The 16337-nt window shown below is 43.8% G+C and overlaps 1 protein-coding gene across 2 annotated transcripts in view; it reads left to right on the top strand.

Annotated features, from left to right (window-relative positions):
* DGKI (diacylglycerol kinase iota) overlaps positions 1 to 16337 on the top strand; it is a 513531-nt gene that overhangs the window by 183594 nt on the left and 313600 nt on the right. For both annotated transcript variants that reach the window (XM_070788214.1, XM_070788213.1), the window contains exon 2: positions 1934 to 2042. In XM_070788214.1, coding sequence (XP_070644315.1) covers positions 1934 to 2042 — 109 coding nt within the window. The remainder of the gene's footprint in view (positions 1 to 1933; positions 2043 to 16337) is intronic.

Below are 16337 nucleotides of genomic sequence, written 5' to 3'. Positions count from 1 at the left end.
CCTTCAGTCTTGTTCATGTCTTGTGAGACAGGCTGCAGGGAGCTATGGGGGTGTCAAGTGAGCAATGAAGTGGTTGCTGATTTCCTCCTCCTGGATAGGCCTGGGGTACTCAGTGCCTCTCACCTGCTCAAGCTACTTGTTCTATCCACCTAAATAAGGAAGTGAACTGAAACGAGCTTGAATGACCAGATACTGAGTTTATATAGGAATAGCAGAGGAAGTGGGGCTTCCCTGAGTGGCTCAGTGGTAAAGAATCTGCCTGGGATAGAACAGGAGATGCAGGAGGCACGGGTTCCATCCTCGGGTCAGAAGATCCCCTGAAGAGGGGGCACAGCAACCCAGTCCAGTATTCTTGCCTGGAGAATCCCACGGACAGAGGAGCCTGGGGGGGGGGGGGGGGCTACAGTTCATAGGGTTGCAAAGAGTTGGACACGACTGAAGCGACTGAGTACACACGCAGTCAGCAGAGGAAGTGCAGTGTGGGACACGCAGACTATAGCAAGCTGTGGGCAAGTCTCCTGATACTTTGGGATGCAGTGTCCTTATGGTCAAAGAGAGTAAAGCAGTGAGAGCCCAGACAGACTCTAAGCGGCAAGCTCATTGGCTTGAGGATGGGGAGAGATGCTTGGCAGATATTCTGTGTTGGAGGGATAAGCATCTGTCTCCTGGAAATCAGGCATTTACTGGAAATCAGTCTCTTAGCACTTACGTTTTGTTTGCCTGAGGGCACATGTGGGAGATTCTCCATTTCATAGTGTCTAGTTCCATTTTAGATTAAAATCCTTCCATGCTCCCGTAGAGCAGTGTGAAGCTGTTAGAGACAGAAAGAAGCACCTAGGAAGCATGTGGAAGCTCAGATTCCTGCCCTCCCAACCCCTGCCCAAAGCCCACCCCAGACTCAGAACTCAGAGCTGCAGCATCACAAGGCACCCCTTATTCTAGTTCAGGTTGTTCTCAGAGCACGTATGGACACTCCCAGAGAGGACTGCTCCTCTCCCTTCCAGGGAGCCACTTAGTTAAGCCACAGATCAGCACTCCTGTTTAAGCTCGAGACCATTGTCTGACATTTCTGATGGAGCTGTTCAGAAATTGGCCTTCTATTATTCATGATGGAACCACAAGCTCTCCGTGGGTGATCCCTGCTTTCTTCCTTTATCTTGCTCTCCTCATTCTCTCCACTCTGCCCTTATCTCCTCCCTCCCCTTTGCTCAGCAGTAGGCATGTTTGCTTGCTAAAGCAACTCCTTTTATGTCTTATCTTTGCCTAGGTCAGTCTTGACTTTCTCAACCTCTCGTGATTCCATCCTTCCTTTCTGACCCGAATTCTGTGATGTTCCACTCAACAAACCTAAAATCCAACCAATGTGTTTTGGAATTATCTTACCCCAGATTTTGATAAAATATTGGTTTTGCATTGTGTGATTTCCAGGATACAAATTAGTCTTTTCCTGCTTAGAACCTCAAGTCAACTGTAGACATCCTCTGCAAGGGCAAGGGAGGATGTTCTTGAGATATGTAACAGTGAACTTGGGGGGTGGTGACCAGCTTGGAGAGCTCTTTGCGGGGAAATGAAGGAATTTTAATCAAAGACCTCACAAACCTGCTTTACTTGCTTTTAGTCTCTGGCAGCTTTAAAATTGTCCAAGGACTGTGACCACTTCAACCTTAGGTCTTTTTCTGCAAACAGAGACCTGCATTCTGCTGTCTTCCCTGAATGTCCCTAAGGCGGCCCCCTCAATCTTCCTGTCTTTTGAGACCTGCCACCCTTGGTTCCTACCATGCACTTTAGAGATTCCAGTACATTTGCAAAGGTTTTCATACATGCAAGATTAACTCAGGCATCGTTTCTACCCCACGGGAAGTTTTCAGCTCTGTATTACATTCTGATGTTGGTTTTTGTGTTTTTTTTTTTTTTTTTTTCCTTCTTGCTGCAGGAAAGCAATCTCTCGGGCAGGCCTGCAGCACTTGGCTCCTGCGCATCCCCTCAGCCTACCTGTTGCAAACGGTCCATCGAAGGAGCCCAGAGCGACTCTGGACTGGAGCGTAGGTGTCGGCGTTTTCATGTAAACGTCATTTCACTGCATGTGTGTCTTTCTCATTCTCAAGATTCCTGTAGCTCCCGACAAGACTTGATCATTTTCAGTATTGTTCACTGACCCATCTTCGAGTATCTAAGCCCCGGCTCCATTTTCAGATTTCCACGAACATAGCTTCTTTTATGAAGTCAAACATATTGAAGACTAGGCTTAAAACTTCAGGAATCCTTTTAAGCACTATTTGCCTGGGATTGCAGCTGTGAAATAAAAAGTACTTCTGCGCACATGCTTCATTGGTCCCTGCCTGCCAAGTTGGCGATGAACAGAGTTTACTCTTAGAGACTAAGTCGTAAAGTCCAAGTTTGATTTCCTTAGCTCAAGCTGCCTTTTTCTTTTTTGGTGCTTTTCTTTCCTTTTTCATTTTTCCTGAGAGAGGATGACCTCACTTTACATTCCAGGCACTCCATGTCCTCCTGTTTGCTATGTTTCCTCTCCTAACCCAAAGGTAATGGGTCTTATATCAGTGGGGTAGGTATATTAGCTGATTTGTTAAAAATTTATTTTATTGAAGTCTAGTTTGTTTACAATGTTGTGTTCACTTCTACTGTGGTTGTTATTGTTTAGTCACTAAGTCTTGTCTGACTCTTTGCAACCCAAGGACTGTAGCCCTCCAGGCTCCTCTGTCAATGGGATTTCCCAGGCAAGAATACTGGAGTGGGTTGCCATTTCCCTTTCCAGGGGATCTTCCTGACCCAAGGACTGAACCTGTGTCTCCTGCATTGGCAGGTCGGATCTTTACCACTGAGCCACCGGGGAAGCCCAGTTACTACTGTGTGGCAGAGTGACTCAGTTATACATATGTATATATCCTCTTTCATGTTCTTTTCCATTACAGTTTTTCACAGGATATTGAATATAGTTCCCTGTGCCCTACAGTAGAACCTTGTTGTTTATCTATTCTTTTATATAATAGTTTGCATCTGCTGTATATTAACTGATTTTAATGTTTTATCTAAGAGACATCTATAAAAACTGTTAAATTGAAGATTGCAGTGTGAGTTTCTTAAGTCAATTAGAATACATTTGTTGAGAGTCTTCGGTGAGTCAAGTTCTTGGTTGAAGCCATGTCTAACTATGGACTGAAAGGCCTGTCCCTTCCTAAAGGAATGTAAGAAGTGATATGAAGCTAGAGGAGGCTGCTCTGAGATTATTCCAGTCTGGTCCTGATGAATCTTGTCTAGCCTTTCTGGTTGAGTTGAACAGAGGGAATAATCCATGTTCTCTTCCTCCCATAAGAAAGACCATGGCAGGGTGCCAGAGAGGAGATGACTTTGTAAACTAAATTTTGTTTTTGGCACATATGCCATAACTTAATATCATTTAATACTGTAATATTTCTTCCTCTTCCCCAAGAACACACTTACTAACATCCTTATTTTATATTCTGGACACACACCAATGTATGTAATACATGAAGTACCTGGCAAAAGACTGAATCTGATTGAAATGAAACTTTCTTCCTTGATGAAGTCTGCTGTATATATTAGCTGATTTTAATGTTTTATCTAAAAGACATCTACGGAAGCTGTTAACTTGAAGATTGCAGTCTGAATTTAAGTCATAACTGACTGTTCAGGTCACACCTGTGTATGTTGAGTTAATATTTGGGAAGACTCTTGCCCTCCTGTAAGTTTCCCTTTATTCTAGGACAGTCATTTAATAAACTCCTAAAAGGTTAGAATGTAGAATATATTGACACCAGTGCTTACATGATTTAAAAGAATTAAATACATAAACAAACATAAGTTAAATTTAAAAAGGGATATATATGGACCAATGATGAGGATGTGCTAAGAATCAGGGACCCAAAAATGTTAGTTTATTATCCATGATGTTCTAGATCCTCTGATCCAAACTCATAGGATTCTATTTGAGGTGCAAGATTCTAATGAGAGAGAGTTTCCATCATTTAGATAGAAACACCCATTAAATCAGGCTTCCCAGGTGGCTCATTGGTAAAGAATCTGCCTTCAGTGCAGGAGACGTGGATTAGATCCTTGGGTCAGGAAGATGCCCTGGAATCAGAAACGGCACCCCACTCCAGTATTCCTGCCTGGAGAATCCCACGGACAGAGGAGCCTGGTGGGCTACAGTCCTTGGGGTTGCAAAAGGGTCAGACACGACTGAGTGTGCACACACGCATCCATTAAATCATTTCTCTGCCCCTCGTGTGACATTAGTCAAGTCACTTGATTTCTTTCAGCTGCAGTGTCCTCATCTATAGATGGGAACAATGGTGACCTCTCCCTCTCCCCCCCTCTCCCAGGGGGACTTCAAGGCTGTTGTTAAGATCAAATGGGGCTGTGAGTGTAAAAGTCCTTGTAAACTGTACAGCCAGTAGGTTTATTTATTCAGAAGTTAAGTCACTGATGAATTCATTGATCTATCACCATTTGTGGGGTAACTGCTTTGTTCTGGAACCTGCTTGGTTCCTTGGGATTCTGGGTGAGGAATATGGTTTCTGCTTTTAAGAAGCTTAGACTGCAGAAAAGACATTGACACCAAAATGTGGGCAGTGACACCAAGCATGCTGCTGCTGCTGCTAAGTCGCTTCAGTCGTGTCCGACTCTGTGCGACCCCACAGACGGCAGCCCACCAGGCTCCCCCGTCCCTGGGATTCTCCAGGCAAGAACACTGGAGTGGGTTGCCATTTCCTTCTCCAATGCAGGAAAGTGAAAAGTGAGAGTGAAGTCACTCAGTTGAGTCCGACTCTTAGCGGCCCCATGGACTGCAGCCTACCAGGCTCCTCCGTCCATGGGATTTTCCAGGCAAGAGTACTGGAGTGGGGTGCCATTGCCTTCTCCGTGACACCAAGCATGGTGGGGTTCAAAGAGTGACACAGGGGTGTGAGGAAGGACACTCCATCCCTGTTTGATGTTGGAAAGAGTTACCAGAAAAATGCTTTTAGAAAAAATGTCCTTCCTGAACCAAAGCTTGACTAGGAGGTGTTATTTTCCAGATTACTGTAAAGAGCTCTATGGTCTAATATTTCATCAAAATGGTATTTTTGGCTGGTGGTGGGAGGCTGCAGTGCACGGTTCAGAAAGAGTGAGTAGGAAGTAAGGCTGCTGGTGTGTAGCTGATCCTTCATCTCTCAGCCCCTTCAGTTGCGGTCACTTCATCTTGGTGGCCTGATGAATTGTCATGGTGACAGGAAACACTCTGGGGATGTTTAACAGTAGAGGGAAAATTGAAAGCCTTCTCTGAAGACACTCTTATCTCAGGGCTTATTTAGAGATCTTATATGGAAGGAGTTACAAGATGTGACTCTGAAAAACCCCATAATTGTGGGCTAATATTGCTGAAGCCAGACAGCAACCAACCCTACACGTTCTTATTACAGTTATCGAAAAGGTTTTTCTCGGAAGAGAGGAAGAAGCAGATTGTTAAAAACATTTAAATGCCTTTTTTTTTTTTTTTTGCTGAGACTTGCCCTTGCTTCCCAATTTTTGCTTTTACTAACCGAATTGCTTCACACCAGCTTCATTTATGCCACTTTGCTTTGCCTGCTTGTGCAGAAAGCTAAACCAGGATTTTCTTTGTTCTAAACTTTAAAGTATGAAAGTAGCCCTCCTAGTCTTGACCTCCCACCATTGCCTGTATTCCACCTCCTTGTCTGCTTCCCTGCAAAAAAGCAGTGTAACCACCTCTCTCCTATCAGCTCCCTCTTCTGAACTAAATGCATTAAAATGATCATTGTATTGTTACTGATTGTTAAGTGCTGATTTCGGTTGGAGCCTCTCATTAAGAGTTTCTCAAATGAGAAGAGTGGCAAAAAATTCAAAATAAAGGTAAAAAAGGAGGAACTTCAATTTCTTGTCTTGGATGAGATAAGAGTCCCCAGTAGAGCTGAGGATGCTTCCAGCTTAACAGGGGTGGAGCAGGGCTGTGGAAGTTCACTTTGCTTTGCATTCAACCCCCTTGATTCATACATTGAGATTCTCTTTGCCTCAGAGGGTCAGAGGTGGAAAGTCATCTCAAAAACCTGTAGTACGATGACCCCTAACTTACGTTACCTCCCCTCTCCTCCTTTCACCAGTGAGAAAACAGATGCAAAAGCTGTCCATGCTGCATCTGAAGTTGAAGACAAATCAAGGTGAACCTGGAATTTCAATCTTAGTCCCAAGTTTATGCTTACTGCAGAAATCTCAGCGGGCCCCGTTCTGACTGTGTGCGTGCGTGCGTGCTCAGTTGCCGCAGTCACGTATGAGTCTTTGTGACCCTGTGGACCCTAGCCTGCCAGGCTCCTCTGTCCGTAGGATTCTCCAGGCAAGAATACCGGAGTGGGTTGCCATTCCCTTCTCCGGGGGATCTTCCTGACCCAGGGACTGAACCTGAGACTCCTGCATTGCACCTGGGAAGTCCTGTTCTGACTCTAGTGTGTACCAAAGACTTCAGAAGGGGCACGATTGTTTCCTAAACATCCTCTTGCAAAGAGCTTTGAGGAGTGGCCTGCTTGTGGAGTGCCTGAGACCCAGGTGAGATTAGACTATAGGGCCCCGGCATTCGGCCAGAAAAATCTTGTTGCGGGAGTCAGTTTTTATGCTTTGGGTGCGTGAACTTAATAATTTCCTTGAAGTGTTCCATTTTCATATTCCCATTTCCCTACTTAGTGATGCATACTATCTCTTATTTTTAGTCTGTTCCTCGAAGTTCGGAAACTTCTCTTCCGCTGTGATTCACTCAAATATTTTATTTTGACTTATGAGATTCTCTGCCCCACACAGGGTCATTTCCTTGATGACTCTTTGCCAATCTTTGGGCCTGCCACCTGCACACAGACCCTCCTCTCCATTCATGTCAGGGATGGAAGCCTTAATGATGGGGAACAGACAGATCCAGCCTCAGCACGGGGCTGGGGTCTTCTACTGACTACAGTGGACAGTTGGCTTCACCTGAGGTGAATGTGGCTCTTTTCTACAAAGACTTGACTCCTGCTCTCTGCCAGGCTGTGCTCATTTGTTTGGTTGAATTAGTTCTGTTTATTTTATTTACTTTCTGTTTTGATTCCACATAAAATCTCTACCAATAGGGCATTGTCTTAGAGCCAAATTTGTGTTTTGGGTTGACTTATTCTAGGTCATAGTTCGATTTGAGGCACTTTGAAGGGAGGAGCAGTGTTTTCCGCTAAAAGCAGAAATATGTATCTTCTTCACAGTGGACTGCACAGCATCATTGGCCTAGTGACTGTCTGGTGGATGTCAGGGATGAATTGATTACAGCTTTTCTGTTCAGTCAGCAAGAAAGGGACACATCTCTGGGAGCCGATGGGCACTCAGATGATCTCCAGTTCCAGAAGGACACTGGAAGACACAAGTCAAAAGCCTGTTTGAAACGTCAATGAGTTTATGCTATTGAGTTCCAAGTAACTCTTTTAAAATTTCCTTCTTAATCCAGTACATTGTGTTAAGACTTAAAGCTTGCACAGTTTTTGATCTTCCCATTCACCCCAGTGGCATCCTCTCTCCCCTTTCATGGTGAGAACCTACAGGGCTGCTCCCTTTGACACCATGCCATGAACATCAGCCAAGCCAGTTTTGGGGAAAACAGGCTAGATTGCTAGAAAGGAAGGGAGTAATGCTCTAAAAGGGAAAAATAGTCCCATCTCCTGGGCTGGAATCCAAGCTTCCAGTTTAGGGGGGGGGAGTCAATCCACTTTGAAGTAAGTCTATTGCATAGATAATGCATATCTTCTCTTAAATGTCACATGCCTCTTGTGGGATGGAGACTTATTTTGGACATGGAGATTTCTTCCTTGTTTTTATGCTTAAAGCTGAAAACATAGGATGTGGGTCTTCACTCTGTCTCCTCTATTCTGTAATTTGCTTTTGCCCATTACACTGCCTAAAACAGTTCTCCAAGCAATGGTGAAAAACCCACCAAAATCTTTCTTTAAAAAAACTATATTGGTTTTCAATCTGGCATCCTTGATTTCTGTTCATTTTCTCTTTCCTCATTGGCAAATTTCCTCCAATGCTGAGGGCTGTGGAAAACAGAGCCTCAATGCAAACAAACCCAGACTTTATATCCCGACCACCTTTCCTGTCCTCTGGATGCTGATAGTTGAAAAAGAGTTCTTTTAGGCAGGTAGAACATGGAACAGTGGGTACACTCACCTCACAGTTTGGTTCAGAGATAAGATTAGGGAAACAGAGTCTTCACGTGGGATTGGTTAAACTGGGTTATGAAACTAGGTCATTTTATCTTTGGAAACCTTGAATGGAAAGGTAGGAAGAGGCAGGTGTGTGTGTGTGTATGTGTGTGTGTGTGTGTGTGTGTGTGTGTGTGTGTGTGTGTATACCCATATGTACATGCACATGCTCTCATTTTAGCCTTGTTTACAATGGGAGGTCCTCACAGACCTGTGCCTTCTTTACAAGCTCCAGGCCTTTGCTCTTTAACTTCAGGCTTGGGTGTCATCACCCATAGTGACACAACCTGATATCTTTCTTCACTTCCATCCCTCTTTTGAAAAACATTGTCAGATTAATCAAGATATCAGATTGCTGAGCCAAGCAGGAGGAGCTAACCGTCTATGAATTAGTGAAGGTCCTGGCTGTGACCAGTCATCTTAATAGTGGACAGATCTAGCGTGATTCAGGCACCCTCACTAGTCTTTTATTTTCTAAAATTATGAGAATTTTCAATGATATCACATTGGCTGCTGGGAGAAATCATAGAATCGTACAGCTTCACATCTCACTGAGAAGTAACTAGGTCTAATCTTTTGCCTCTTAGTAAGTGATTATATGGAGAAGGCGATGGCACCCCACTCCAGTACTCTTGCCTGGAAAATCCCATGGACGGAGGAGCATGGTAGGCTGCAGTCCGTGGGGCCACTAAGAGTCAGACACGACTGAGCGACTTCACTTTCACTTTTCACTTTCATGCATTGGAGAAGGAAATGGCAACCCACTCCAGTGTTCTTGCCTGGAGAATCCCAGGGACGGGGGAGCCTGGTGGGCTGCTGTCTATGGGGTCACACAGAGTTGGACACGACTGAAGTGACGTAGCAGCAGCAGCAGCAGCAGCAGCAAGTGATTATAAACTAATAAAGGTGAGCAGAAGAAATATATGTGAGCCGTAAAGTAAGCCTCATTTTATAGTGGCCACATTAAAAAGCAAAAAAACATAGGTAAAATTGATTCTGTTTTCTAAAAAAAATTTTAAGGACAGAGCTAGCTTTTAAAAAATTAATTAAATTTGGCTGCACCAGGTTTTAACTTTGGCATGTAGGGTCTTTGGTTGTGGCATGCAAACTTTAGTTGTGGTGTGTGGGATTTAGTTCCTTGACCAGGGATCAAACCTGGACCCCCTGCATTGAGGGTACAGAGTCTTAGCCACCGGACCATCAGACAGAAAGACAGAACATTGTGCTCAGTCATAGCTGACTCTTTGTGACCCTGTGAACCATAGCCTGCCAGGCTCCTCTGTCCATGGGATCTTTTCAGGAAAAAATACTGGAATGGGTTGTGATTTCCTTCTCCAGGGGATCTTCCTGACCCAGGGATCAAACCTGGGTCTCCTGTATTGCAGGCAGTATCCTACATTGCAGATGGATTCTTTACCAACTGAGTCACCAGGGAAGCCCCTAAAAGTAATTTTAGTATTATATTTTATTTGCCCAAATATATGAAAAATATTACTATTTCAACATGTACTTGATATAAAAATGATCAATGAGAGAATTCACTTTTTACAGAAAGTCAGTCTTCAAAGTCTGCTATTTATTTCACTTTACACTGACAGCACATCTCAGTTAGTGCCTGTCTCATTTCCAATGTTGAATCACCATTTGCTTATTGGACAGCACAGATCTAAACCATCCAAGACAGATTTTACCCATGATTACCTTAAAGAATTTTAGGGGGAGGCAGTCCAGATTTTTTCCATTTCTGAATTTGTAAGGATATTTATCAGAGAGGGCAATGGCGCCCCTCCAGTACTCTTGCCTGGAAAATCCCATGGACGGAGGAGCCTGGTGGGCTGCAGTCCATGGGGTCACGAAGAGTCGGACACGACTGAGCGACTTCACTTTCACTTTTCACTTTCATGCATTGGAGAAGGAAATGGCAACCCACTCCAGTGTTCCTGCCTGGAGAATCCCAGGGATGGGGGAGCCTGGTGGGCTGCCGTCTGTGGGGTCGCACAGAGTCGGACACGACTGAAGCGACTTAGCAGCAGCAGCAAGGATATTTATATTTGATACATATTTATAATTTTCTTATTGTTTTAGAACTTTTTTTTTTTTTAGCCAGTAAATGTCTTCATTTTGTGTGGATTGTTTGCTTCTGGTGTCAGTATATCCTATTTGGGTCATTCATTCACAACTTGCATCTTTTTACCTGTAGCTAATTACTACTAAGAGTTCAGGTAGAACTTGAGGGCAAGGAATCATATCTATATTTACATAGGTGGGTCTCTACTCTTAGGTAACTGGATCTATCCATAGACAGGTTGATCTATATAAATCTATGTATATCTCTAGAGATACTCTGTATCTCTATAGATACATTGTTTTAACACTACTACAGAAGAAATGCTATCTTCATGTAGAAATAGAGCTATTGTTTCTGTCTGGCACAGATGGGTACTCTGAGTTGTATAGCGTTTGAGATGGAATTTCAAGATGCATGTGTAGAGAAGAGAAAGAGGTACCTGGGTGTGGAGAATGGGCTAAATAAAAAACATGACACAGAAAAGGAAAATATGACTATGTTGAGATACATAGCCTCATACATTCTATGAAACTGTGTATGAAGGTGAATAAGGAAGACAGACTGGTACCATTAATGGAAGGTCTAGTATGTGGGATTAAGTTTGGAGTTTGTTTTATAAATAATAGAGAATTTTTTTAGCATCCTGAGCAAGAGAGAGTCATAATCACAGCTGTGTTTTTAGGAAGTTAATTTTATAGCAGTGTAAAATATCAGAGAGGAGATGTGGATGGACCTAGAAACTGTCATACGAGTGAAGTAAATCAGAAAGAGAAAAACAAATACTGTATATTAATGCATATATGTGGAATCTGGAAAAATGGTACTGAGGAGCCTATTTGCAGGGCAGAAATGGAGACAGACATACAAATGTATGAATGCCAAGGGTGGGGGGAAGGAGGGTGTGGGGTGAGTTGGGAGATTGGAATTGACATACATACACTACTGTGTATAAAATAGATAACTAAAGAATCCATCTGCCAATGCAGGAGACACGGGTTCCATCCCTGGGTTGGAAGATTCCCTGGAGAAGGAAATGACAACCCACTCCAGTATTATTGCCTGAGAAATCCCATGGGCAGAGGAGCCTGCTGGGTTACAATCCATGGGGTTGCAAAAGAGTCAGACATGCCTTAGCAACTAAACAACAGCAACAATGAGAAGCTACTCTATAGCACAGAGAACTCTATTCAATGCTCTGCGGTGACCTACGTGGGAAGGAAATCCACCCAAGAGCAAACCAGGACTGTGCCAGGTTGGGTTGGGGGTAGGCTCTGTTCCACACAGTTATTCAGTGACCCAGACTGACAGTTACTCTTACAACTTCATCAGAAGACTTTCAAATCATTGCAAAGACCAACTTCCCACGTACCCAGTACGGGAACAGAGTATTGAGGAATGCGCGTGAGAGGCTTAGTGGACCAAGTCTGAAAACAGTATACATCACTCTTGTTCATGGTTGGAACTGGGTCATGTGGCCACACTTGTTACAGGTGAGACTGGGTAGCAAACTCTAACTGTGTGTTCAGGAAGAAGAGGAAAATGAATTTGGTGAATGGCTAGCAGTCTTGACTACAAAGGCCCAGAAGAGAAACTTGGATGATACCAGTATCTATGGATTAGGAAGACAGGAAAGGAAAACCCAACCACAATGATAATAGTAAGAATTGCATTGAACTTGTATTAACTTCTCATTGTGGGTAAATCATTGACTGTTACTCATTTTCACATTTAAACATCATTGTGATTTTGTGAGAGAAGTAAAATCATTATTGCAACTTCAGTGGGGAGTGAACTGAGGTCTGGCAAAGTTAGAGAGACCCTAGGTCACTTTCACTTTTCACTTCCATGCATTGGAGAAGGAAATGGCAACCCACTCCAGTGTTCTTGCCTGGAGAATCCCAGGGACGGGGGAGCCTGGCGGGCTGCCGTCTGTGGGGTCGCACAGAGTTGGACACGACTGAAGCAACACAGCAGCAGCAGCAGCAGCAGGTCATAGAGCTAGTCGGTAGCAAGTCTACCTGACTCCAAAGCTTATGTTTACTAATATTGAAGTGGATTAAGATTTACCAGAAATGTAAGAAGAAAACAATATTTTATTTGTCTACTCTATTAATGGGTGAATGCCACCCAGCTGGATACCTTTATACAGAATTCAGGAGTTCCCAAGGTCACCCTCACCTGCAGCTTCTGGAATTCAAAAGACCACACTTATGTTCAGTCATTCATTAGAAGGACTCAGAATTTACTGAGGGCTGTTTTCCTCACATTTATGACCTTTTACAGTGAAAGGAAAGTGAAAGTGTTAGTCACTTAGTCATGTCCTACTCTTTGCAACCCCATGGACTGTAGTTTGCCAGGCTCCTCTGTCCATGGAATTCTCCAGACAGGAATGCTAGAGTGAGTAGCCATTCTCTTCTCCAGGGGATCATCACAACCCAGGGATCGAACCCAGATTTCCCACATTGTGGGCAGATTCTTTACCATCTGAGTCACCAAGGAATCCCACTTCAGTGAAAGGACCCAGGTTCAAATCAGCCTAGAGAAGAGGTACATGGTGCAGAGTCCAGGAGATTCCTGTAAAGGAGCTTCCAACTGTTCTCTCCCGGTAAATTTGTGACAGAGCTAACTTCTCCCAGCAGCCATGGTGGAAATGTACGTATGGTGTATTGCCACCAAGGAAGCACATCTGAACCTTGGTGACCAGAGTTTAATTGGGGCTTAGTCATATGGACATAACCTGCATGGTTAACCTTAGCCACTTAACCCTCTGGAGGTTGAGTTGGTATATGCCCCACCATAAGTCAGTACTATTTTAGGTCCGTCTAGTCAAGGCTGTGGTTTTTCCAGTGGTCATGTATGGATGTGAGAGTCAGACTGTAAAGAAAGCTGAGTGCCTAAGAATTGATGCTTTTGAACTGTGCTGTTGGAGAAGACTCTTGAGAGTCCCTTGGACTGCAAGGAGATCCAACCAGTCCATTCTGAAGGAGATCAGCCCTGGGATTTCTTTGGAGGGAATGATGCTGAAGCTGAAACTCCAGTACTTTGGCCACCTCACGCGAAGAGTTGACTCATTGGAAAAGACTCTGATGCTGGGAGGGATTGGGGGCAGGAGGAGAAGGGGATGACAGAGGATGAGATGGCTGGATGGCATCACCGACTCGATGGACGTGAGTTTGAGTGAACTCTGGGAGTTGGTGATGGACAGGGAGGCCTGGCCTGCTGCAATTCATGGGGTTGCAAAGAGTTGGACATGACTGAGCGACTGAACTGAACTGAGTATGACCCAGGGTCCCCAGGTAAACAAAGATACCGTTATCAGGCAAGACATCCCAGGCACTTAAATTACCATCCTATAGTTGAGGGCAAAGCCCAAACCTCTCTTTGGGTAAGGTTACTTCTTTCTGATGCATTGGACAAGACAGAGGTACAAGAAAAGGATGAGACAGGGAAAATATAGTCTAAGAAAGGTATGTTTCATGTTTTCCTTGCATGACTGGCCTTTTCTTGCATGCTTCTGTTTCTGTCATGATTTTGAAAGATTGTCAAGTCTCTCAGGCATCCATGTTTACTTCTCACAATGTATGACTCTGAGCTAATGGACAGGTAAAAAAGTAATTATCCTTTCTACTCCTTGGAACCTTATATAACAAGAATGTGATTCATTCATTGATTCTTAGTCTCATCTTCTCAGTTCCCTAAATTTATTTATCATCTACTGTTTGCAAGGTGCCAAGGAAATGGCAACCCACTCCAGTGTTCTTGCCTGGAGAATCCCAGGGACAGGGGAGCCTGGTGGGCTGCTGTGTATGGGGTCACGCAGAGTTGGACATGACTTAAGCGACTTAAAAAAAAAAGTGCTGGACATTTAATGTCCATATGAAGGTTAGAATCTAGCATAAGAAGGAAACATGAATCAGATAGTCATGCCGATGAATGAATAATTGCCATCTGGGATAAATGATGGGAGATAAATATGGTTTTATGAGAGTAACTAACAAAATGACTTCAATATGAGGGTCAGTGTTGGCTTCTTTGAGAAAGTAACACTCAATTTGGTGACCAAAGGGTAAATAGAAATTAACCACATAAGTCAGAATGGAGAGGAATAAATAATTTGGATACAATAAACAATATACAGTGAAACAATTTTTAGTTAAGAAAGCATCAAATTCAGTGGACCTGGGATGAGAGGTTGCTTAGTCTGCTTGGGAAATACGAGCAGACCAGTGTGACTGCACATCAGTGACCAAGAGGGAGAGAGATAGAAGATGAGGCAACTGGACAGGGAAAGGAAGAGACAAGTGGGGCAGGGACACCAGTCAGGGGGCTATCGGGAATATTCCAAGCTAGGGGGATGGAGGATCAGGTGGTAACAGTAGAGGCGGTGAGCATTAATCGGGTTTCATACACATTTTGAAACTAAAGTCAGTAACATTATTTCCCGAGCCCAATTCCGTCAGGCTTTCTTCCTCCTCATTCCACTGTCCCTACTTTTGTCAAGATCATCAGTGACTTACCATGTTCACACGGAGAAATCCAATGGCCAGTTCTCAGTCTTCAGCTTTTGACGCAGACCTTCTAGGGGCACTTTCTTCCTGGAAACGTTACACTCTTTTTATGTTTTCCTCGTACTTCAATGGCCACTCCATCCAGGTCTCCTGTGCTGGATCTTTCCTATGTTCTCAAACTCTTAAATGTTGGAACGTTCCACGGTTCAGAAATCAGAGCTTTCCATCCACATTCAGTCCTTAGGGTTTTCCATTCAGTTCTCTTGGCTTTAGATTAGTTAACGGTTGCCTCCCAAATTATTCATACAGTACAAACCTCTTCTTTGAACTTCAGACTTATAAAAAACAGCCTTCTCAACATCTTCACTTGAAGGTCTAATAAGCATCTCCGAATTTCACATCCTCAAAACCGAACTCTTATTGCAGTGATCATTTCATAACGTATTAAAATATCAAGTGCTATATTACACACCTGAAACTAATATATTGAATGTTAATTATAACACAATTGAAAATAGAATAAAAGAAGAACCTGAACTCTTGACTTACTCCCTAAGTCTGCTTTTACTCTAGTCTTCTCCCTTAATGCTCAGTGAATGGTGTTCCCATTCTTACAACTGCAAGTATTTGCTAAAAACTTCAGATTAGTGAAAGCAGACTCTCTGGGGATGGGATGATGTCAGGTATTCGTCAAAGCTCATCACGTCATTTTAATGAGCAATCAGATTTGAGAAGCAGCGTGTTTGATCCAGCACCTTTTTCTTTCCTTCTTCTCTTACAAATGTCGGGCTTTCTAATCAGGTTCCCCACTTAGGAGTGAAGCTAGTTCATCTTAGCAGTAGCAGTCCTTGCTGTGCATGGATAGTGATCAGCAAGCCCCTGAGTGCTTGTGGGGTTGGGGGGCAGTCTTTAGTGCAGGAACATACCAACTGGCCTAGCGTGAATGAAGCCTCCCAGCCCAGTGAGTTACTGATGTCTCTCACATCTCTGACTCCCAGGTCTTGCCTGCTCCTGCCCAGCTTCCTTGACCTACCAGGACTTAGTTGCTGGCCTGCCTAGATTGGTATTATCAAGGATTTTTGACCTTTCCCCCACTGTAACATGTTATACTTCACTTTTTAAAAGAGTTGGTGGGATTTCTGCTGTAATAAATATTCCTAGTATTTGCTGCTATAATTATTTGTTTAGTCTCCATGCTCATTGTTAGGCTTTACTTTACACTAACTCTGTGCCTGGGCTCCCCAGGTGGTGCGAGTGGTAGAGAAGCCGCCTGCCAATGCAGGAGATGTAAGAGATGCCGGTTCAGTCCTTGGGTTGGGAAGATGCCCTGGAGAAGGAAGCGGCAAACCCACTCCAGTATTCTTGCCTGGAGAATCCTAGAGGAGCCTGGTGGACTACAGTCCATGGGATTGCAAAGAGTCAGATATGACTGATGAGACTTGGCACACAACCCAGTGCCTGGCACCAGGGGTGTGGAAAAATGCTTACTAAATAAATTGAAGAATAAGACAATGG

The sequence above is a fragment of the Bos indicus genome, chromosome 4, assembly GCF_029378745.1.
Source record: "Bos indicus isolate NIAB-ARS_2022 breed Sahiwal x Tharparkar chromosome 4, NIAB-ARS_B.indTharparkar_mat_pri_1.0, whole genome shotgun sequence".
NCBI classification, from domain to species: Eukaryota; Metazoa; Chordata; class Mammalia; order Artiodactyla; family Bovidae; genus Bos; species Bos indicus.
Note: the sequence above shows the minus strand (reverse complement) of the source record. Positions and strands in the feature narration are given on the sequence as shown.